The sequence below is a fragment of the Bombus huntii genome, chromosome 3, assembly GCF_024542735.1.
Source record: "Bombus huntii isolate Logan2020A chromosome 3, iyBomHunt1.1, whole genome shotgun sequence".
NCBI classification, from domain to species: Eukaryota; Metazoa; Arthropoda; class Insecta; order Hymenoptera; family Apidae; genus Bombus; species Bombus huntii.
In genome coordinates this window covers 12,346,688-12,372,245 of record NC_066240.1, presented here as the reverse complement: position 1 = coordinate 12,372,245, position 25,558 = coordinate 12,346,688, and the positions used below count along the sequence as shown (strand labels likewise).

Here is a 25,558-nt window from a genome sequence, read left to right as displayed (position 1 = left end):
CTATTTTAAAGGCTATTAGAAAATTATTTATAAAAAGAATCATTTCAAGGAAACTAATCGTAGATTGCGCATCTTTATGAAAATTTGTATTTTTTATTTAATTTAATTTAATTTAATTTTGTCCATTAATAATAGGTCAAATATTTTTCTGGCTATTTTAGAGGCTATTAGAAAATTATTTATGAAAAGAATTATTTCGAAGGAAATTTTTATTTAATCGAATTTTATTTTATATATTAATAATAGGTTAAATATTTTTCTGGCTATTTTAAAGGCTATTAGAAAATTATTTATAAAAAGAATCATTTTGAAGGAAACCAATCGTAGATTGTGCATCTTTATGGAAATTTATATTTTTAATTTAATTTAATTTAATTTAATTTTGTCCATTAATAATAGGTCAAATATTTTTCTGGCTATTTTAGAGGCTATTAGAAAATTATTTATGAAAAGAATTATTTCGAAGGAAATTTTTATTTAATCGAATTTTATTTTATATATTAATAATAGGTCAAATATTTTTCTGGCTATTTTAAAGGCTATTAGAAAATTATTTATAAAAAGAATCATCTTGAAGGAAACCAATCGTAGATTGTGCATCTTTATGGAAATTTATATTTTTAATTTAATTTAATTTAATTTAATTTTGTCCATTAATAGTAGGTGAAATATTTTTATGGACACAACTTAACAGATGGAATCTAAGCAGAAATTTGTCTTATTCGCTAAATAGCGTAAAGGGTATTAGTGTATTATTTATGAAAAGATGTTATAAAGATACTCTGGATATACTCTATATATTTTTATATATCAGGTATACACGTATCCGGCATATTTTTGTATTTTCAAATGTCACATAAATACATAGAAATCCGCAGTTTACTCGATCTCGATTCTTGCTCCATCGAGGAAACGATTAAGTTTTCGAACGGTAATTGGATCGGGTAGCCGGAGTTCCTTAGTCTTTACGAACGAAATTAAATCTCGTTATATTAGAGTGGCAGTTCCATCGATGTTTGAGATGCGTATAAAAGGATTTACATGTAAAATGGGATAGTAGGAGAAATTTAGGTAAAGCTCGATCGTTTAGTATTTGCAAAGGGAAACGTTCCGTGGGCAAATCGTATTTGGCGCAATTACGCGCGAAACTTTGAGCGTAATTATGTCCCATTTTCAGAATAACGGAGCTATGGACGCGAGCGCGAAAATTAGCGATTCGAGCGGAACTATCGATTATCACGGCGAATTTATAATAGATGCTTGAATTCCCTAGTTATCGAATTATCGAATTTTCAAACTATCCAACTTTCGAATCGTTCAAATATTCAAATATTCCATTTGTCATCTAAACTTTCTATTTCACAGTTTTCTACATTTTCAAACGTTCAAATTCGCGAGCATCGAAATTTTCAGATGTTCAAATTTCGAAAGCTTGGGACATGAGAATTTTTAGATCTTTCGCAACTTTGAACGTAATTAATTATCGTTGCCGTGAATCGTCGAGAAGAGGAACAGCTCCGGTCGATCACGGTGGCTTCCTTCGATTAATTAGCACGCGGGAAAAAGACACGCGTGGTCGGCTCGGTTAGGTCGAAATCTCGCGGAAATCACGGCCGGAGGCGGAACGCGTTACGAACGTGGGAATCGTTTTCAGAGTGCACGCCGCCGTGAAACTATCGCGTTGATTACATCTTGCTGTTTACTCTGCCGGAAAATCAACATTATTTACGAGTGCGTCCGGTGAGGCGCGCACTGGACATCGACCGGACGAATTTTGTTACAAATCGTTTCTCCTCGTTGCCATTCCGCTTCTGCAATCCCGGCCGCTCGAGCTCCGTTTCCTTCTAAGCGCTCGAATCCTCGTTGCTCGTCTTTGAAATAAAAATGGCCAGAACGAGGAAACGGAAAAACTAACGATCCTCTATTTATTCTGCTCGCAATAACGCAACTTTTAACGGATCGAAACTCAACCGACCATGAAGAAGTTTCAGAAACAGAACTTCCCTCTATTTCTGTTCTTTCTACCACGGCCATTCAAACGCGCGATATCATCGAGTTCTCGCTTGTAAAACTTGGTTCCATCGGATGGAAGTTGAACCGCGAGGAATTTCTTCGAAACGTCGTATATTCGAACAGGCTAATTCTTTCGTTCTATACAATGTTGCCAGCGATTTTCTGACTGGATCGCGGATTTTCACGCATTTGTAGAAACTCGTGCAAGGTGCAGAAATGTACGGTAGAATGTTTATTTTGCTTTCATTGTTTTCAATCACGTAGATAAAGATGCGAATTTGCATGGTACACGTGGTCCATCCACGATTGATCTCGCTCTGTTCGTCGTCTTTAAGGATGCTCCTGGACGATCAATAGATAACGTTGTCGATATTTCAAGGTACTCGACGAAAACGCAATTTGTCGATAAATGTTGATAATATGGTATCGATACATATTGACCCTTTTACTTGAGAATCTTGAAATATTGACAATATACAGGGTGGTTGGTAACTGGTGGTATAAGCGGAAAGGGGGTGATTCTACGCGAAAAAAGAAGTCGAAAATATGGAATAAAAATTTTTCGTTCGAGGCTTTGTTTTCGAGAAAATCTACTTTGAATTTTGGCTCGGTACGCGTGCACTTTATCGCGTCTCGTTATAACGGATCTCACTGTAGATCGTCGTCTCGATTGACGTTATTTTTTTAATTTTTAAAATTTTTAAATTTTTAAATTTTTAAATTTTTAAATTTTTAAGTTTTTAAATTTTTAAATTTTTAAATTTTTAAATTTTTAAATTTTTTAATTTTTAAATTTTTATTCTACATTTTCGACTTTTTTTTCGCGCAGAATCACCCCCTTTCCGCTTGTACCACCAGTTACCAACCACCCTGTATATCGATATCGAGCTCACTATCGATAGCCCGTGTTTTCGTTTCTTCTGCAACGAAGAATTATCGACGTACTCTTCTCCAAATATTAAATTCACATTTTTAAACTTAAAATTCATACGAGATTCTAAGTGATCAAATATCGAAATCAAAACACGTATAATAAACATTTGCCATTGGAAACTTCGTCTTTTGCAACGGCTGATGGATATCGTGTTTTTGGTTTTTCGGGTTTCGAGCCGATCAATCACGCGAACGTAACACTTTCCGTTGATGTTTCGTTACGTTTCGTTCGATCAGAGCAGATCCGAAAGTTGCAGTCCTCTTCTTTCTCGACTACCAATCGAGTATCCGATAAACTGTGATAACACACAGTATGTCTGGATGTCAATTCGAAATTGCAAATAATTTTTACGCGTTCGCAATCGAGCCTCAACGTGAGCAATTCACGTGCGACGAAACACATGGCGCGCGATCGCTGCAGATCGGATCTCGGGGCGTACGCTTGTCAATCACAGGCAACGATTCCGACCGCTAATTTAAACTCGTTCCCGAGATCTGCGATATTCCGCGTCAAATTGCCTCCATTAAGCGCCGACCGCTCCCTTTTTCTTGGCCGCTCGCTTGGCCACTCGAGGCGCGGCAATTAATTTCTTCTCTCGCGTCCTCCTCCTCTTACCCCGCCAATCGCATACATCCTGCGTTTCGATTCCGCTGCGCTCGGGCGTGACCGGTTTTTCCACGCGACCTTGACCGCCACGCCGTGCACGCGCTTCCTCTTTATCCGCCGATTTTCCACTTCCTTCACGCGGCTATGGAAACTCAATCGCCGCTAAATCGCGCTTCACGCTCGACAGATCCGCTATGATGAAAGTTCAATGCTTGTCAGTCATCGGATGACGTAAGAAGAGTAATCGTGGGTTGAAACAGCGATTAGTGGAAGAACGAGAAAGTTACCTTCGTCCTGTGTCAAGGCCTTTTTCACGGTCTCACTAGTTTCGAAGGTTACCAGCTTTCAAAATGTTCCAGATCTCTGATCGTACGTCTACGAAATAGATTCTTCGGTATTTGAAATGTTTTATGCATCTCGAGGATGATAAAGCCTCTGAAGTTTTCGTAATTATCAAGCTTCTCTTATGAACGTTACCTTAAATCGTGGCGTTCCGACGAATGAAACATCCGCAGACTGCGATGCGTACGCTCATAAAGATGCACAGTCCGTCGCAAAAATAACAGTGGCGACATCGATACAAAAAAGTATATCCTTCACTGTCGTTGTGTCGTTGTATGGTGGTTGTGTCATTGGGAGCAGAGTCATAACGATCGACGTCAGAGTAGAGTTGGTTGACGCGTCGAAAAATCTGTTTCTGTTGCGTGATAATGCCCCGGCCCGTCATGCAGCGGCCGTAACTGCTTTTCTTGAAAACAAACAACTTAAAATGTTGCCTCACCCACCCTGTTCGCCGGATTTAGCTGCGTGTAATTATTTCTCATCTCTGCGGCTTCGAATAACGACGAAGGGGAGACGTTGTGACGGCGGAGTTCAGGACATCCGGAAAGCTGCGACGAACTTTCTCGAAAAAACTACACAAAAAGACGCGCAACGATCGTTCGGTGCATCGGTTGGCCGCGCAGATCGTTGTATCGCCACGAGAGGAATGTGTTTCGAATAAAATGAAACATTTTCCTCGAAACAGTGCCTCTGCTTCGCTATTTTTTCAGAAGTTCCGTTATCCTTGCGATATCTGCATTCGCGATTTTGTTTCTTTCGTTTGATCGCATCGACGTATCGAGCTCGTCGATTCTTCCGAATACGCATCCACCGGAACCATAGTCTAAGGCAGAAGAGTGATTTCCATTGGGAGACGTAACCACGACCGGTTTCGTTGAAGCAGAAAAACCGAAGCCACAGGGTGGAAAGCGATCGCGTCTCGAATTCCACTACTCGAAAAGAACGGTTCGCGGGGTAGTTCTGGTCCGATGCTGGGAAATACACGCAGACATTTAAGCAGTTCTCAAGGCATTTGAACGCACGTGAGAACTCGGCCGCGAAGTAGGGCGATCCGTGTAATCGCCGGACGCTGGTCAAAGAACAACTGTTCCAGAGTGCTCTCGGTGCCGGTGCCAGTCCACCGGGGAACGATAATCACACACACGGTATTAACATGTCGCGTCTTACCGCTGCTAATGCCCTCGCAAAGCTTCCAGCTCCGACTCGTTTAATATTTCTTTTTTCGTTTCAAGCTTCTCACTCCGAATAACGGAAATTTCAGCGACGAAGATAAAATTTTAATCGAAGATAAATTTCGAAGTTCCTTTACGCGGTATGGCAGTGGCACTGCGTTTATACGAACTCGTCGGTAGACGGATAATTACGAAGAGGAAGAATATAAAAAGTCCATTTATCTGGGCTTTTTTCACTTTGATGTCCCTCGATAGTTATATTTGTCGCAGAGGGAACTTATTTAGTTCAAAGATATAAGCCGGCTGAAGGATTTTTATTTTATGAAATTCTTTTTTACGATTAACCATAGAACGTGAGGTGGATAGGTGGTGATATGTGCGGAAGAAAAACTAGAGTATAGTTAACAATATATTTATTAACAAATACTCTCGATGTACACTTCGCGTAGAGCTTGCGATTACAATTAGCGGTTCGCGGTTACAAGTTCGACGTCGAGTGCCGCAACTTGAACTTAATATTAGAAACAACCTCAAATCACTTACGATTAAAGTCGTCAATTTTATCCTATCTCTAGCTCGACAGTTGGATCGTAATAAAGTCTTTAAAAATAAAACAGCTCCTCCATTATGCAATCGCTTGACGCTTCTAGATGTCAGTCTTCTTCTTATTCCATATTGACTTAATTCAATTTTGTCGTGACAGCTCTGACAAAGAATAAAGTCGTCCTGAATCTTTCTATCTGCGATCCGTTAAAAATAAACAAGCGTCCATATATTTTTCAGCGGTAGCGTAGACAAACAACGTTTCGTGCAGTGTGTACGGCCAGTGTTCTCGGTGATTTTAACGAACCACCGGCGTAATTAGAAGACGTATTGTTCTGTTTGAATGCGACGGGATTGCGTTCGCGTGACCCGTGACGACCGCGTGCATCGCAGAGCCTTTTGCCTGGTCTGCGTGAAAACTGAGGCCGACGCGAGTTCCCGCTGGAAAATGCTGGCCGACAATGGCCAACGGAACAGCTAATTAGATCGGAAGATTGCTCTTTTCCCGGCATAGAATTGCAGATAAGAGGCAGATTGGCTTTCGCGAACAAGGAAGCGTCGGTTCTTTGCATGATATCCTTACCACGCGATGCCTGGTTTTTGCAATTCTATGTGTTCTCAGACTTCCAACTGACTCTCTTAAGTTCATACAGCCTTAGATTCTGAAACTTTTCGACTTCTTAAATTCTCCGACTCTGTGTGGCACTCCGACATTCTCTTTTACAGTTACATCGTTCATTCCAGTTAAGACTCTGTAACTGCCTCTGACTTACGAGCTGTCGATCCGCCGCATTTCCACGCACAGTGCACTCTGGTCGGCTATCCGGTCTCGTTTTAACCGATCACATTCTTGTCGAGACGAAACTTCGATCGACCAGCTCAGCAGGAAAATCGTCGACATTCGTCGATTTCGCGGTCGTTACTTTTAGTCGGAGGATTAATGCAGTTTTTTGATGACGAAAGGACATCGGGGCCTTTCTTTTGGAATGTTCGGGAAAGTCCTCGATACTTTAGTCCAGACTTTTTATTATAGCTGTACTTAAATAGTAAAACTGAGAAATAGTTTATGATTTAATCCGAGTATGGGTGCCCGAGATTTGTGACAGTGGGCCTGGGCTCGAAGTGACATAACGGGTCGCCGAACGTAGCCACGGTCACGTGACAGAGTATGGAGTAATTAAATAGCTCTCCTTAAAAACAAAGATTGACCCGACGGGTTCAGAGAGGTACGAAGAGGAGTATATAAGGGCAGTTCCACTTGGACTGAGATTCAGTCAGATAAGCTCTGCTTGTACTGTGGACAAGCACGTTGAGTCACACCAGAATCGTGTATCGCATCGCATTCATCATCCCGTTGACCGTGAATTCGTTATCGAACCTAACTTCATTTGTCATCGACATCTGGATCATCCAATCGCCGTTATTACTTGTCACACTCTGTAACAATCACATTTGTATCAGTAAATATCATCTATAGTACATCGCAACGATGGCCAATTCACGCGAAGACTCATTATACGCCCAAAACTCTAATGATAACCCGACGTATGTATAATATTTTAATATAGAATAATAATATAGGATATTGTTACATTCGTTATGGTACTATATTATGGTATGTTACATTACATACATTCTACATCACATATAGTACTTTATGGTATATTTATATGTCGGAGATGAAAGGACATCGGGGCTTCCCTTTTGTAACTTTGGAAAAAATCCTAATACCCTAGTCCAGATTTTTACTATAGCTACACTTGAGTAATAAAACTAAGAAATAGTTTTAATGTTCTAATTTGATTTTACGACGATGGGCTTGGGCTGTAAGTGATATAACGGGTCACTGAACGTAGCCACGGTCACGGGAGGGACGTGTACCTGACAGAGGTATGGAATAATTATATAGCTCTCCTTAAAAACAAAGATCGACCTGAGAGGTGGGGAGAAGAATATATAAGGGCAGTTCCACTTGGACTGCAAGTTAGTTCATTCAGGTAAGTTTTACTTGTACGTGGAGTCATGCGTGTATCACATCGCATTCGTCATCCCGTTGACCGTGGATTCGTTGTCGAACCTGAATTCGTTGTCATCGACGTCTCGACCATCCGATAGCCGCTATTGCTTGTAGCCTCTTGTAGTAACCACATTTGTACCAATAAATATCAGCTATAACCGCGATGGTAAATTCGAGCGAAGGTTCGTCAAACGCCCAAAATTCCAACCTTAGCCCGACATATATATATTATACAATGCAACTATAATGTATATATACGTATGTAAATCGTACCTTTCTGTATATAGTAACATTATGAATATAACGTATACCTTTTTTACATGTACATTTATATACAAGGAGATTCTACTACATTCAGATTCTCGTATTATCAGATACTTAGAACAAGGGATCCGAACCAGGAGGAAATTCCTCACAAAGCAGAAATTTCTCGACTTTAAGGGGGATTCGCGGTTTTATCGTGTAGTATACTTATATTACTAGTCAATCAAAACTTGCTTGTTCACATACGTAGGATAGGATCCCGAATGACTGACCAGAAACATCTTTGACGTAAATAAGGATACTATTTGACGAAATATAATATTTATGCTCCTACTTATCCACTAATCGTCGTACGTCTCACATTTATTCTTTGGTATTTGATACCCGATCGATGCAAAATTCCAACATTTATATACACGCGTTGTATGCACCATGCGTCTCTACACATAGACACATATTGCGTTATTCATGCATGTATATATACATACTGGCGTAAGATAGAAGTTAAAAGACGAAAGACGATAGCGGTGATTACTATGTCGCGATCGGTTGTTGCCTCGTAATTATACATCGGTGGATCACCGTGCTTCTCGTTTCTTTTATAGCATTTGTGCACTTTATATAACGGAACTCGTCGTGAGTGCAGAGAAAGAGAGTTTTTGTTGTAATTAATAGACAAGGAAGATCACAGTGTGCCATTTGTAGTAAAACTTGGTCGAATGATTCGATGAAATTACGAAGGATAAAACGACATTTGCAAAATATTTAACGTAATAACAAAAACAAAAGCTTTTTTGAACCTGTTGTGGTAACCTCCACTCAAAAACGGATTAGGCTACATTCAACAGAAGTATTCGTCGGATCGGACCAAAAAGGTGATGGAAGCTTCGTATATCGTAGCTTAGAATTTGAAGCCGTGAGATATGAAACGTTTGGATTTTCGGTTCTACGATTTTCAGGCTAGCGTGTTAAAAAATTCTCGGTATCTCAAACTCGAGTGCTGAGAATCTGTAATCAAGAACCTCTCTGAGAATACTCTGAAATCGTCAAATTCTTAGTCCCGCCATAGTTCAAACTTTCTCAGATTGCTAGCTTCAATCGAACATCCAGCTGCCAAACCTCAGACATTCTCTCGACTATTATCCATCGAACGTTAAATCGTAGGGCGCTCAAAGTCTGAGCGTATCGCGTTCACGGGTCCGTATATCAATCGACACCACACCTTTCCTCCCCATGCGGCTAGGAATTTAATCTTTGGTGCCGTTACTCGGCGGCGCGTTAAAACGCCCCGCGTAACTGGCCGTTACCGGCCAATCGGCCGATCCGTGCATCTCGACAATTGCTCCGACTAAGCAGCCGCTGACAAGCAAACCCGGAAGCGTGTCTCGATTAGGGTCGGCTCTCCGCGTGCCCTCCATACCCTTCGCTATACCACAACTTCCTTCTCTTTCTCTTTTTCTTTTTTTTCAGAAGCGTTTATTTCCCAAAATTCAATGTACCATAGCTTTTTCTATTATTCTTCGATGCATTTGTCGCCCCAAATTTTGGCAACGTATGACACAACATAACAATGTCACGTAATAACACAGAATATCAAACGCCGACAGTTGACCGAAAGCGTAATAAATCTAACAGCTGCGGTATGCGCGCTCGTAGCTGTATACTTTAATTAATTTATGCTCGATCGACAATACCGTAGGTTCTTCCGCGAGTAGAAGCACTGGTACAAATGTGATTTATTAGGCAGAAAGGTAGAGGCGTGTATTTATGAAACACAGGATAAAAAGAAAATGCGATGTCTATTCGAGCTGCGTTCGTTCGCGTTCTTCGCGAAAATCTGTCGACCGCTCCTTCCGCCTATTTATCTCTCGCCAACTGCGCTATAAAAGAGCGTTTCGTGCGAATCAAACGTATATCACCTATTCTACGATTATCTTATCAATGATCTATCGCTCGTATTAACAACTTGTATTTAATTATTTATCGCTTAATCGCATTATACGTGTTATAGATGTGACTGTATCGTTGTAATCGTATTAAAACGAAACGAAAGGAGTGAGGCGTCGGCCAGAGGAGAACAGGTGAAGCGAAGTTTCGAGTACTTCGCGGCGTGACCACAGCCAGTTCGAAGACGTGCTCGTGACCCCATGACGGCCCCCATAGCCGCGCCATGGAAAACACGCGTATCCTTTGCCGGGTGGGGAGGCGGCCGGTTCCTCCGCCACGTACGTTGCCTCCATTACTTCGATATTATTATACCCGAGGCCTTATATCTCGCGGCGAGATGTTCCTTTTGCAAGAGCGCATCCGGTGCAGGAGTCTTGCGATTCTAGCCGCTCGTTTTCTGCTTAATTTCTTCCCCCTCGTTTTATTTTCTCTGTTCATTTTAACCGTTTTTATTTGGCTCACGGATATCGACGACCGTCGTTCGACCAGCACGTGGACACGCATGCAAATTGACGCCGCTTGTCCGCAATTATCGTTCATTAATATTCCAGCGGATAGCGGCGCACGTTTGCTATCGATGCTGTAGCGAAGATCAGAGGAATTCCTTCCTGCCAGGTTGCTCCTTCCTCGTTCAGTCCTTGCGATTTTATTGGCTGTCTCGCCTAAAGATTTCTCTTACGTGGCGCGTAATGGAGCGCAACGTGACGGAATATTTGAGATTTTTCTCCATAAAAGCGATCGCATCGTACGTTGCAAACGGTTGTCGAACGTTGAAAATCTCTCAGTATTTGTCGTATTTCTCGAAACGCAACTTTCCATCGTATTTTCTAACGTTGAGCCTCGAAACCGTGTTTTTCCCCTGTTCTTTAATCGGTCGGATCATTCCTTAATCGGAAACTGCTCGGCAAATCCATTCCATTTAAATCAGTTTTAATTTCTACGTATGTGAATATCATATCAACTCATTAAGAACGAACCAATCGCTTATCGTAATAATTACATCAATTTCTTTACACGTATTTCATAAAATCGTAATCCACGTGTCTTTTACTCTTCTACCTCGGTTACGGGAGACGATAATTCACCGTAACGTAACATCCGTTGATATTCTATATCGTTCAATTTACCCATTGCGAGAACAATTTCACTTAACATATCCAGACACGATCGATGGTTTCTCGGAATTCCTTGTCGAAGAAATAACGCGCAGGAAATATACTTGACTTTATAATTATCCACAGCACGCTATACGTCAGGCATTAGGAATTCGAGCGACGAATTTTTCACGTAAAATTAATGATAAAAGAGGAGTAGCCGAGCAGTAACTTAACTTGACCGTGCTTTTAGAATTTTTTAGGCCTTTATTCACGAAAATAATTAAATATAATATTACAATGAAGGAAATTATATGCCTGCTTTGCGGACTTGAGAGCGGCGTTCGACAGGCTAAACAGAGAGAAACTGGTGGAGAAAATAAGGAAAATGGGGATTAGCGAAAAACTAATCCGAAGGATCAGAGAAATATACGAAGAAACAAGGAACGTAGTGAGTGTCAAGAACCACAATACAAGAGAATTTTGGACTGTGAGGAGGGTCAGACAAGGGTGCCCGTTGGGCCCGACGTTATTCAATACAACGAAGTAGCAAAGTTAAAATAGTTGTTCAAACCACGGCCAAACTATACGCAAGACTCAAGACTAGTCTCGTGGTCGAATGCTTGCACTTTTTACATGTTGCGTTTGTAGGTATTGGAGGGACAAGGAGAGGATGATCCTGATTACCCTACGTAATGGGGAAAGTATAATGTTGGACCATGTGCAAAGGTCGTTTTTTTTTTTATTTACAATCAATTCTCGTTGAGAATTTTAAGTAACTTCATTTGGCGTGGTACAATAGCTTGGTTTATAATAATTTATATTGTGTTGATTCTAGTTGAATCTAATGTTACAATCTAAAGGATATTTTCTTTTTAGTCTGCGGATCTGGTCCGTCGTGTCAAGTAGTTGGGTGACGAATGGGTTGTGGTGGTTGTTGATTCTTGTGCAAAGATCATGTCAAAACCTAACGGTTCGCTGTCAGGTAGTACGGAATGGCGTGGATTTGGGTATGGTCGTTGTCACAAATTCCTCGGTGAACATGTTAACGCAACAAACGACACGAAATTAATAATATTCTAGCGACAGGAGCTTTTCATCCAAGTTTCTTCGTTTCTCGACGCGCGCTGGCTTCGTTCCTGCAGTACGAAGTCGCGCTTATCCGCGCGGTTAGGTTCGTCGAGCGATATCGGTGCCTCTAATCTGTTCATTAGTCCTAATATACCGACCGGCAGCCACCCACACTCCATCAGATATTAGCAACAGTGTCATTTGGGGCCTCGTTTTACGAGCTCTGGCACTCGAGGGCTCGGAAGACGTCTCGATCCGGCCCGTTCACGGTCGTTCGATTACCGGTTTCCGGATTGGGACTCGTTCACCGCTAATTAACGCTTTTACGACCGGCTGCCGTTTACACGACGATCTATATTTCATCTCGTTAATACCGATGTGCTCGGCCAGCCTCTTTTTCCTCGTTTTTCTGCGCCTCGCCCCTTTGCTCTTTTGTTCGCCATCCGATTTTCGTCGATCTCTTAATCACGCAGTAAACCGATGGAGCGTTAAACGATGTTTCACGCCGTTCGACGAATCCATTAGGATCTTCGAGATCTTTGTTGGAACAGTTTTCAGGTGGATGGAAATGTTGAAAGGATTTATGTTCGTTGGTCGCTTAATGCGCTTTGCTTGTTCAGATTTCGATTCTTGCGACGTTCCGAGGGTTTGTCGATTTTTATCGGCCTCTTGGGCGAACATTCGTTTCTTGCCGTTGTTGTTCTTCTAGCTGTGTGTAAATTTTGTTTGTTGGAAGAATTCCGTAGGAATTAGTCATTTTCGAAGCTTGTGAAGAACGATTTGTAAGGGAGTGCTAATTAGGACAATTTAGCTTTTCCTATTCAGTTTCTCATGATTGGTTGTTCTATATACCATAGGATATATACAGGGTGGTTGGTAACTGGTGGTACAAGCGGAAAGGGGGTGATTCTACGCGAAAAAACAAGTCGAAAATATAGAATAAAAAATTTTTTTTTCTTTTTTAAATTTTTTCATCGAGACAACGATCTACAGTGAGATCCGTTATAACGAGACGCGATAAAGTGCACGCGTACCGAGCCAAAATTCAAAGTTGATTTTCTCAAAAACAAAGCCTCGAACGAAAAATTTTTATTCTATATTTTCGACTTCTTTTTACGCGTAGAATCACCCCCTTTCCGCTTGTACCACCAATTACCAACCACCCTGTATAACAAGGTGGCTATGGCTAATAGAATGAGCATATTCTCCTCGGACCTATATGACCCAAAGTGGATGTTCTTCTGCTCATTTCTGACCCAGTCACGTTTTGCTATTACCGAAAAGTTTCCTAAGTGCAATAAGGAAAGAAACACGAAAGAATCGTTATTATTACATAGGAATATCTCTGTTCCAATCTTACACCAAAGGTTTCCTAAAAATATCTTCTCGTTCGTTGAAGCAACAACGAGACTGGAATATAAAAATTCGAGTAACCCTGCAGGGTTACGATATATAAATAGTTTGTCTTTTAGTATTCCATACGGTCCCGTTACCTTTCGTGTATCGCACGCGTCTTATAAATAAAGCATTCCGAAAAACCAGATACTCGAAGAGGTACAACGGCGAAGAAGCAGAAAAAGCGAGCAGAACAGCGAGGAGAATTTTAAGAGCGAGCAGTCTTGATTCGATCGAGGAAAAAGCAAAAGACCCTTAAAGAAGATTCAAGGCACGCTTAACGCAACCCAAATCGAGTTTCCAAGTCCAGGTTCCCTCAAATTTCTCTCCATTCCCGTACCAAAGGTCCGACACGCGTATTACCTGACACCGATTTTACGACTTTCCCGTGTTCCCACCACCGATCGCTACTAATCGAAGCAATGGGTTCGAAAATTCCCCTGTCTGGCTCAAAGGGATGACGATAAGGGGAAGAAGGTAGATGGCCGGGTCGTGGAACTGGCCAATCAAGTCGGTGATTTTATCTCTGGATCGCTGGCAATCGTCGCTACGTAATTGGATATAGGATCGTATGGATGGTATAATCGGTTTCCCTGGGGGAGCGGAGAGAACGCATCAACCCCCTTCGAAGCAAACCTTCGGAATGTAATTAGTCAGGGGAGCGGGCCAGGCGCAATCTTGGCCGGCGATCTGCAGCTAACGTCAGGTGGAGCCGGACCGCCCGTTCTGCGATTTCTCGAGATCCCAGGGATTGCACAGCCGGGTGGCTCGCGAATAATTAAAACCGATCGACAGCCAGGTGCTGTCTTCCCTCTTTCTTCTTCTTTCCCATTTTCTTCCTTCTCTCGCCGAAACAGTTTTTGATGAAGAAGTTTCGTGTCTCGTTGACGACCGTTCAAAACGACAGGGGTGTGCATCGTTTGGAACACGTTACGCGATCTTTGGAGTTTGGCTTTGCCGCTTTCGTCCGATGGAAATTTTTATTTTATTTGGCCGTTACGCGTTACTCGAGGTGGGATGTTTTTGAAATATTTGGATTTCTTTAGTCGACGTTTGCGACACTGTATAGCGTAAAAGAAGGAACATGGTGGAATTCCATTTGTACGAACTTGTCAGGAGGCAAGTACTTTCTGTAATTGGCGTTCATACGAGTCTCAGAAGCTACATCGACCAAGTCGCAAATTTATTTATCGCAAGGGAAATTAAAAAAGGTCGTGTTTCTAATTGTCAATCTTCTATAGATTTTGGTTTATGAGGTTGATCAGCGTATGAGGTTGATTCAGGCTTCTGGACAACTCAAAGTACGTTAATTCCCGCGAAGTGAAATTTCATTTATTCTATGAACTTGTTGAACGAGTAATATAATTCATATACTTTTTTGGAATTCACGTTCAAATGCGTATGTGGTGGATCCAACGAGCGAAAGTTCGTTGAATCCGGTATTTACCGGAACTTTCTGCCTCGAACAAACGGAATTTTAGCGAGAGCTAATTATCGTAAAGGATAAAATTATCGTTGAATTGTATCAGCGAGTATCGCTGAGTGGCGGTCGTTTCCTTCATTAACTCCGGGCGGAATCGACGGATCTCGAAATTTATGCGACGAGTGAAGCAACACGACACTGTATGAAGAAAACCATTACTGAAACCGTCAAGGCGATAGCTCCATCCTGTATGCTAATAACATCATCCATCTTCGAGTAACGCATAACAGTTTATACGCGGTCGGCGTAAAAGCTGGCTTTAATTAGCCAACTTCCAATCACCTTGCGTCGTGTCGCGTAGTTCGATCAGCTCGCGAGCAAAAACTGGCCCGAATGACAGACACGAACGCGGTCAGTGATTAACCTCGAACGAGATAATGGGAATCGACCGAATGAATCGGTTCTTCGGAAATTAACGATCGTGTTCCACTTTCCAATCGAAGAAACGTTCCTTGCATTTTCATATTTATTAACCTTTGCATTAATATTTATTCCCGCCAACTATCCTCCGTTTCAGCCCTTTCACTCTCGAGACCGTACGCCGTAAAATGTAAATTGGCGAGATCTGTAATTGTCACGGCGAGCCGAGGGTAATCCATAAATTCGAAGCGAAAATTTACATTGCGACGTGTAATAAGGAAAAAGCGACGCGACTTTTAAATGGGAAGACGACTTATGAACCACCGTGTGTATAAATATTGTATCGTTGTATCAGTTCCTCGTTGCTAAAGTATGGAAACGTCGAAATAGCTGAAAAGCACGCGAGTATTGGTTCGATGGCGAAACCAGCGCGGACCGACCGCAACGGAAAGCTGGAAGATACGACGAACGTTCGAGGGTTGAAGAAAATTCGACAACTTGTACGCTGCAACCTAACTGAAACTTAGCCCAAAGCTAACCTCCGGTACAAGCACGTTAAATAAGAGAAAACAAAGAGAAGAATGGTCCGTGTTAGCTTCGGTGCTGCGCGTTCGGTGGCGACTTGACCCCGGGATTCCACGCGAGTCTTCACGGGTTCTCGTGACTTCTTTCTCCTCCTGTTATTCAAATGGGATCCCGAAGGGAAGAAAGAAAGGGCAGATCGCGGAGGGAAGCACGTTATCGGGTCTGTCCAATCGCCGGTGTATATCTAATGGGTCCGTGAAGTCCCATCCGTTTCCTCCACCTTGTCATACGATGGCTGTTGGCACGGCCGATTCACCTGACCACCGAACCGATCCGATGCTTTATTCGCGCCGCCGATATCCGACCAACGAGCAATTAACATCCACCACGGGCTTACGTTCGATCGACGTTCCTTGGGGCATTTGCGAAAATTATACCGCAGATTATAACCGTCCGCCATATTAAACCGAGCTTTTGCAGTCTCTCGAGGTTTGCTAACCCGCTGGAACACGATCTTTTCGGATTTAATTGGATATCGCTGGAAATTGCCGATTTTCTCTTTACTTTTTTATTTAGACCATCTTTATATCTGACTTGCGGGGTTTTCGAGAAGCTTCAACTTTTACAAAAACCTTGTACGAGTCGATACGACGTCGCTGTTCCACGTTGACGTGGAATTTCGTCGATTCTTCGTGCGAGATCGCAGACAGAAATACAGACATTTCCCGCGCGCTTCTTCCTCCTTAAAAACCTACGATTCGACTTTTAGCGATAACCTACAACGTCACGCCGTCTTAATTCCAAATAATCGGCAGAAAAATCTTTGGAATCTTTTGGAAAACCTACGCAATTTTCGCAATTTTGCTCGCGATTTGCTTCGAGAAGAAGCACCTTGAGAAGAATCGAAGTACTCGGAATTATTAGATTCAAATTCTATTCAAAGTCTATTCGAGTTATTACGAGTCCTCTGTTCTAGTTCGTCGCTCGAGGAACGACCGTTGTAGCTTTTAGCGAACAATTTTCATCGGATTGTTTCTGCCGGCGAATATTCATGGCTCTAGCCGGGCGACCCGCGCACTAAACGGTGTACGGGAGTATTGTCGGGTTTTTTCAGCACCGGGAGACCGGTTTCATTGGTAGGTACGCACGTGCAGCATGCCTCGGTTCACGGTTGTTCGTCATGTACCACGCCTAGCCTATGAGGAAAGGAGCACGAGTTCTAGACCGGCGGCGAGATAGTATCGCTGGCATGGATAGAGAGTCCAGGACTCCTAGGAGTCTGGCTTTAATGGCCCGCGGCTATGATCGCCAGGAGATCGCCTCGACACGCTCGATTTCCTCGCGATTTCTCGCGAGTACGTTCTTAAGCAATCCGAAAAAAAAACGTCCTGTCTATTTTTCACTTTGCTATATGTCGATAGGAATTCGAAGAAATAAATTTCTTTCTGCTTTTCGAGTAAAACTTTAGATGCATGTGTATATCGTAGAATTTTTTTCGAGATTTAATTAAAATTCATTGCGGGTGTTATTTCCAACGATGGAAACGTACGTGTTTTAGAAACTAAATTCATCAACTTCGGTTCTATCGTTATTCCGACTTTGTTATTTAGTCGCGCGAAAAAAGAAAGGAAAAAAGACTAAAAAGAAAGGAGCGATTTACATTGGTAAATTTACCTGTTTAGTATTAGATGTTTCGAACTTGATTCAAATTTGTTTTAGACGTCGTTTCCTACTATCGAGCTTATAGCATCGAGTTCAGCAGCCAGATCGATCCACTCCGCTGTTCGTGAAGTTTTCAATTTTACCATCTAATTACGCGGATAACGTCTAACTTTTGAAACAAACAAGCGATTTGTATTCATCAATTTATTTGTCGCAAGCGGCTGACACGAATAATCGTGAGTTTCGAAGCAAATATTTGAGAACTTTGCATCGCGTTCCTTTACGTTCTAATTTATCGACTCTAAGAATATGGCTCGTACATGGAAGGCAAGTTGATCGACTCTGCTTAGTTTCTCAAAAATTAAATATCCATTAAATATATACGAAATGCGCGTTCTTTTAATTTTACACGCACAGTTTCTTCGTTTCGAAATGTGCGATTTATCACGATAGAGATAGAAAATTTTTTTTTTTTTTTTTATTTATTTGTTGAAATTACAATCAATTCTCGCGTTGAGAATTTTCAGTAATTTTTCTGGCGTAGCGCAGTGACATGGCTGTTTATTTACAATAAGTTAATACTTATTATAGATAGGTATAATTTATAAGTATTATAAGTGAGAGATAGAAATTGAAGCGCCTTTGGTGCGCAGAATAGTCCAAGTCTATTCGTCACGTGGCCAGAGTATACGCGAGGTTTTCTTGCGACGATTTTCCAGGTCGTTGGGAGGTGCCCGATCGAAAACACCTTTCTCCGCTTCCCTTGCCTCTTCCTTTCCGTCCCGCTCTTCCCTTGACAATTTCGCAAACTTCGATCGAACCGATTCTTCTTTTTTTTTTTTTCTTTCACCTTCGCGAAGTTGCGCCCTTCTATCGTCTCGAGCGGAAGATTTTTCCCATTACGAAAACGAATATTCACCGAAGGAGACGACTTGCTATTTTCATGTCTGTATCGAGAAATTGATAATTAGGCTGTGGATCAAAAAGAAGCGACATTGAAATTTGCCTTGCCTGCTAAGCACCAGAACGAGTAATTTATTAATTAGTAATTTATTTATTTTTATCTTATACATTTCGTGCGTTTTTGCTTCTTCGAATTTCCCCTAAATAAATAAAAATTATATGTACGATCAAGAATTCTGAAATATGAACAGTAGAAATGTTTCAAAATCCTGACTCACCGAGGAACGTCGAAATTCATCGTTTAAAAATTTATCTTATCGATAATTCCTATAGAAGAAACGTAAAAGATAATCGGATGCTTCGATCGTACCTGTCACCTCGCCTCAACCTTTTATCCACGCGAGAAAAAGAAACGAAATTTATTTCTTGATCGTACGTCGATCAATTCCAATCAAAGATCTCGGCTCGTAACCGTTAGCGTATAGCTTGACCATAATTTGTCCCAAAGCAGGAACGCGTATCGATACGTCGAGGTGTAATCGATCGTGGCCCCAATCCGATAAGTCATCCACGATTATCGATCGGTGGCAACGATCGATCGGCTGTCTCGCGGACGATCGATCACGATCTTGAATTTTTAAACATTAGTATCTTTTCCGTAATCAACTAACGTGGATGGTGTGGGTTTTCTGTTCCAGCAAAAGGTGAAATTCTGGTTCGCTACGGGCGGCGCCGGATTTTGCATCAGCAGGGCGCTCGCGATGAAAATGACTCCCGTTGCTGGGTAAGTTTCTATAGTTTTACCTAGAAATATACTTCATCAAAAATATTCTCCAATCTTCCGTTTGTTACGATCGATGTCACTTGCCAATTCCTCGAATGTGTTTTACTTGTCGATTCACGTCGCGTTATCGAACAGAGAAAAAAGAAATTCGAGAGATTCAGGATTCTTATTTTTATACGAGAGAGTGTTACACAGTTCCCTCGATTTTTCGAATTCTTAAAACTTGCACGACTTTCGATTCTGTCGCGTTTCCCTTTGAGTTTACGTTGCCGAAGCATTCATAACGCACCTCCACTTTTTCTCGCCGTTCCGCAAACTGCTGTTTAATTTCGCAATGATCTCGCGACTTGTACTCTTTGTAATTGCTACATCGTAATTACCGCTGGTCAAAGTTACGTGACGGCAATTGCGAAAGCGTTGAAAAAAGTGCGCAGAGGAGTACACGCTGTGAGAATTATCGACGAGACGGCAGGAAAAATTCAAAATCCGCTATCTATCGCCATCGCGATGACACACTATGTACGCTGTCGGTCATAAATATTAGCGCACCTACTCCTTTTGATCCAACGAATTTTACTTTACTTGGTATTCCATGTTACAAGACACGCGCGAGATACCAATGAATTTACAGATTAACGACGAAATAACGAAAAAAACAGAAGCAGTGGAAATACAGCAATTTCCATTAGAATTTCTATTATTGTTCGGTTTAGGTTAACGTCGCGACGTGTCTAAATATTTATGGCGATGTATCTGCGTATCAGAGTATTTTATTCCATCGATTCTTTCCAACGAGATATTTATTTCTTTCGCCAATCGCAGACGAGACAGCAGCTCGTTGTCTCGAGTCTGATTCGCGAAGTAGAGAGGAATCGAAGGCAAACAACGGGGCAGTGTTAGCCGCCGGTAAATAATGATTGACGAGGGTCCGTGACATAAACGTCGTCAGAGTTGAGCTCGAATTGCTTCTCGAGACGAACTTATTGATAATAACGCGGATAGCCGCGCGACGTCGCGATCAACCATTCTGATTGCTCGTCGTTGCCCGCTTAAGTGGAATGACTCGTAGCGGTTTCGAGACTCTGTAGTTTGACGGATCGAATCGTTTCAGAAATCACGGATAATCGATGCGCTTCGCCCCTCATTTTCCTCTGTGTCAGATTTCTTTCACCTGCACGTCGGAGTACTTTACGCACGTTTCGATCGACGAGCACGTTTCATCGTACGATGACGAAGGATACGTTCCTTCGAGATGGTTTAGATGGAAAAGAGGAAGTTTCGATGGTGGAAAAATTTCTTTCGTCGATTTGCAGTTGAGGGAACTTGGCGCGTGGTGCAGGAGGAGTTGGCGATTTATTGATCGGACACGTGTCGCGATGGCACGATTAAGGTAGTCTGGGACAACCACGGACTATGGCAGCTTTGTTTGCAGCGATGTGACATTCGTCGCTTCTCTGTTTACTCGATTACATTCTCAAAACGTTCGTTCTTCGCGTATGTTCCATTCGTTCGCGTGTAATCCCAGCCTACTTCTTTATCTCGTGCTTACACTTTCGATCGTTCGTTTATACTTCGAATTTGCTTACTTGCCAGTTTCTTTAGATTCTCGATCGATTCGTTGAATTCTTCACTCGCTCGTGTAGCTTTCAACCCGTTAATTGCGTTTTACCCGTGTTGCGTTAAGAATACAAAAAGATATAGCGTCGGAACTACAAAGAAACATATTTGTAGCAAACATCGAGGAATATATTTGTATCGATATGAAGAAGCGATTTTGCTAAAACAAAAGTCGTACATCTTTGAACGATCAGTGCGAGAAAAATTGTACATTAAGGGGTTAAAAAACCTACCCAGTGTCCATTAACGGCCAAACAATCAAGCACACGTCAATCGACAAACCGGAACGCCAAAGAAACGCAATCTCTGCAGACCTCGTGTGGCGTTTTTTCCAGCGTTTCTATAGATGATATTCCCCCGGTTCCAATATCCTCCTCCCACAGAAGAACGGAGGAAGAAGAGACATTCGGATAGACGGACGTGCAGGTAGGAGGAAGAAAATCGAAGCGGCAGACGAATGAAACTGGCAAAAAGCCCGGCACCTGGGAGGGCTTTCGAATCGCTGCGATCTTCCCTGGCCGCGTTTCCTTCTTCTTGTCCACGTAGCATACACGGTCCTGGCATTATCCTGCCTCCTGTACACTGGTTCCCTTCGTGTTGCAACACGTCCGCACAGAAGGCGGAGTAGAGAAGCGGAGGAGGAGGAGGAGGAGAGAGAACGGTGCAAGTGCATCGAACCGCTTTCTCATTCAGGGACGTTGCCACTGTTCTCTGCCTCTCTTTTCTTCTCCCCCTTTCTCTCTCATTTTCTCCTTTCTTTCTTATTTCTTCGCCGGTTGTCTCAGTCACCGATCCAAGACCCTTCGATGTACCAATTCTCCGTTCTTTTCCACCTCTTTTTCACAACGTTGATACGTTTCGTTCCACGCGTCCAACGAGAAGGTCCGAATCGTCGATAGTCGAATCTCCTTCTGTCACTACATCGCATCTCCGTTTTTCATGGAAATGGGAGATTTCGTGTTTCGCGTTTACCAGGATCGGGATTACCAGCGCACTCGATGTTCCTCTTGTTTTCTCTTACTCGTCGGTATGGATGGATAGAGAATTTCATCTCTCGGCACCAGCGGAACTCTCGTCGTCCTAATTTCCTTTTTTCCTTCCTATCAACCAGGGAATGAGATTGTTCGCTTCTGCGAAGGAAGGGGCGAAATACCTTTTAGAGCTCTATTCGTTGCTCTATTCGTCTTTTCTTTTCTTTCGAGAAAGGAATATGATATTTCGTAGAGCTTTCGCCGCGCTAATTTTATTTCCTCTTTGTCGAAGAAGGCACGAACACGCTCCTCTCTGAACAGAGTTACAAGTTTCGGAAATCTTCTCCCGCTGGTTCGCTAGGAAACGATAAAGGGAGGGGATATGCGTTTTAAAGAGGTTCAATTGGTTGAAAAATGTTGGAAATCGCTCGACGCATTGTACCCGGTTAAAGCTGACTCGGTACGCAGCAAGAAACTAACACGGCTCTAAGGTATTTTCAAGCGTATAACCGACTGTTATTTACGACGTTCGGCAGTCGTAACGGTGCATCGAGCCTCCTAACTGTCGATAATTTTCCATTAACGTCCGTGCCATCCTCGTTTCGTTAATAGCCGAACAAATCACCTTTACGGGTTCTTCGAACAACCACCATCGCGGCTACTTCCTTCGCGCGTTTCTTCCCTTCAACAATGTCACCGCGAAAAGTATTCTCTTCTATTCTACCGCCACGTTACTTAAAAACCAGCCATTCTAATTAATTTTCTTTCAAGTATCGTGCATCGAATTGCATCGTTAATTGCATCGGATGTCGTTCTCCAGATGACAGGGTTCTCCAGATGGCAGGCAATTAGTCTCGCAGTTTCATTTTCTGTTAACGTTACTGTTCGTTTCATAAGACGCGTCCCCGTCTTCTGTGTTTCTCGGAAATCAGAAAGATCTCGATATAATTGTATCACTATGGTTATCCATTTTCACAGTATATTATCATTATCGAGGTATTATCATTTCATGCAAAGTAACGGCCAAGTCCTTGCACGTTCCGGCTCTTAACATTAACCGCGAAAAAACTCGCTGCGCCGATATTATCGTTAATGCGCCGACAAAACGATCGAGAGCGTTAAAATAACTGCACGAATAACGAAAGAATATAATCTCGATAATCAGTCGTGACGATAATTGGTCCCGAGGGCTAATTATTAAAATTACGTTTCAAACTTGCTCTCTGAAATCTCCATCACGAGCATCGCAGAGGATCGGAGCTACCAGCATTGCCGTAAGTAGATTGTGGATTTTTAAGCAAACTCATATTATTTCAGAATGTAATTAAAAATGTAGAACGTCGGTAGAAAATTGTTTTATCTGCCAAACGTCGTATAAAGCGCTATAATTTGGACATTTTACGCATTATGCGCATTCTGTGCAATCTTGGACAAATTTCCTACGCAAATCAAAGTCGAGTTTGGTCACGAGTGTCAAAATTTCATTCGATTCGATTTGATTTTTCTGAATCCTCGCAAAGTCGCGAAATTATTATTAATATGAAAAGAAAGAAAAGAAGATACAGGAAGAAGAACGGAAGAACGAAATTTACGAGTGGTTCGGTTTGAATTCTGTCGATCGAAAGAAGATCGATCGATTCCGCGAAGATGTCGCGATAAAGAAGGAATCTCGGTGATTTTTCGCTTTTATTGGCCGTCCGTCCGAGTCGTCCACTGGTTCAGCTGGATCTCGCGGAGATGGGTCTTAATTAACGACGAACGTGCGTTCACAATGGGCCTGCACAAGCTGATTGCCACCCACGTGCACGCACGCACCCGCGGCAACTCGATTCTGTGTTTCGTATTCGTTCTGCTACCGCTTCTTGCGAATGTCGGCTTATTTTCGTCAAGATGCAACTTAATTAAGAAATCTTGATGACATTGCAACTTTTCATTCTCGTAGTATCAAAATGTTTCATATGTTTGGTTGTCCGGAAAGTGTCTTTCTTTCGCAAACGTGTTCTTTACAACAGTGCACCTTCGTACAAACGTGAAACCAAGTCTGTGAAATGTCGCGGTGTTTATTCCAACAGAACAAAATGGATCGTATGTAATTTGACAAAACAATATAAAACAAGAAACATCGTGCGTCTATTATTTCCTCATAAAACGAAAGAAGCCAGTAAGAAGAAGGTATTTTCGCCAGAATTAACGTTGATTTTTATTTAGATAAAGACATAATGATATAGATCTATCTACTTTAACTTTAATAATATCATCTGATATTATTAAACCTAATACTTGAATCTAATTAATTAGCACGTAAACGATACGATACAGGCAACGATCTTGCGAACATCTTTTGTAACCACCGTAAATTCCCATATTATGTGTATTCGATGCATTTTTCAACTTTCCATAAATGTATGAGCGTTCGCACTTTGCGTATCACTGTTGCGATTGGTATTAAACATTTCACGTCGGTGAAGCAGAGAAATACTCGCGAGCGACTGTTAATTTGAACGAATACGAATTAAATTGGTTGGCAAACGACTTAGATTTATCATCGGGTTATAACAAAATTCTAACGAGATATAATAAATATCGTTGTTACGATTGACATCAAAATTTCACGTTAACGAGTAAAGGAATAGTCGCGAACGACGATTAACACGTTGACTGCCACGCGTATTTTCAGAGAAATCTCCGTCAGGCCACGCGTACAGCAGTATCAAGCGTTCTCTGCTAGGTGCTCCCATCGATATTTTGGTAATGCGAATCGCTCAAGCGGTGGTCTCAAGAATGATCTTTCGTTTCGTTTGTTCGCAACATTAAAACTACTAGCTGTTGTCGAATATAACGAAGGAAAGCGTGGTATAGATTATTCCGACCAAATGGTTTCTTATGCCACCGCAATTAGAAAAGGAATCAAATGGTGCGGAAAACTTGGCATTCGATTCTTTCTGCGAATTTCTGTTGTAAACGCTTTGACGGTTTACAAAATTGCAACAAGGAAAAATAGAAATATTAGAATATTTAGACGATTATTAGTTGCAAAATTATCAGGGTTGTCTGAAAATACAAAAAATCCTTGTCTTCGACGGAGTCGGCATAATATCGCCGTTCGGAAAAACGATTCCGGAAGAAGCATTAGACGCGCGTGCAAACTATGTTACGCGAATAAAAGACGTCGAATGGACCGAACAAAGGCACGAAAGAATTTGAAGAAAACGACAACTTATTGTCCAAATTGTCCCGACCAACCTCGGCTATGTATAGAATGCTTTAAAGTTTTACATTCTAAATAATTTTTTTGATAAACCATTTTCGTATTTCTATTTTATAACAATTCAACTATTATTACAATTAATTATTAATTAACAATTTATTATTATGGAATATCTTTTCAAATACCTACGACGATCCCTCGCAAGTAGTCAAATAAGCGACACCCGAATATGGGTTAGGCGGCCTGACCAGAAACTTTGCTGACACCCGAATACGGGTGTCGTGGCGGTCAACGCGTTAAAGTCGATAGTAGGAACTGGACTGGTTGATAATCGATTTCAATTTACAACGCTTACGATTCCATAAAAGAACAAAGACTTTGTGTGCTTTTTAATTTTCACTTTCTTGCAACATTTACGTGGCATTCCTCCGAATCATGGCGTGTAATCAACGCTGGCGTACTTGTAGTGATTTCGACAGTTTCCTCGTGATACCGATTAAAACACGTCTTTCGGGTTTCTTTTGCATCTCTGCAGGTTGAACAGGTTTATTTGTCGAGGGACGCGATTAATCATGCTCGGCAACTCGCGTTTCTGGTGCTCGAACTGGTCTTTTTCGGTGAAAGTGAGTTTGAGGGGAAGAGAGATT

At 41.9% G+C, this 25,558-nt stretch overlaps 1 protein-coding gene across 3 annotated transcripts in view; it reads left to right on the top strand.

Annotated features, from left to right (window-relative positions):
• Nucleotides 1-25,558, top strand: part of LOC126863638 (fringe glycosyltransferase) — a 132,837-nt gene that overhangs the window by 83,991 nt on the left and 23,288 nt on the right. For all 3 annotated transcript variants that reach the window (XM_050614016.1, XM_050614017.1, XM_050614018.1), the window contains one exon: nucleotides 19,030-19,115. In XM_050614016.1, coding sequence (XP_050469973.1) covers nucleotides 19,030-19,115 — 86 coding nt within the window. The remainder of the gene's footprint in view (nucleotides 1-19,029; nucleotides 19,116-25,558) is intronic.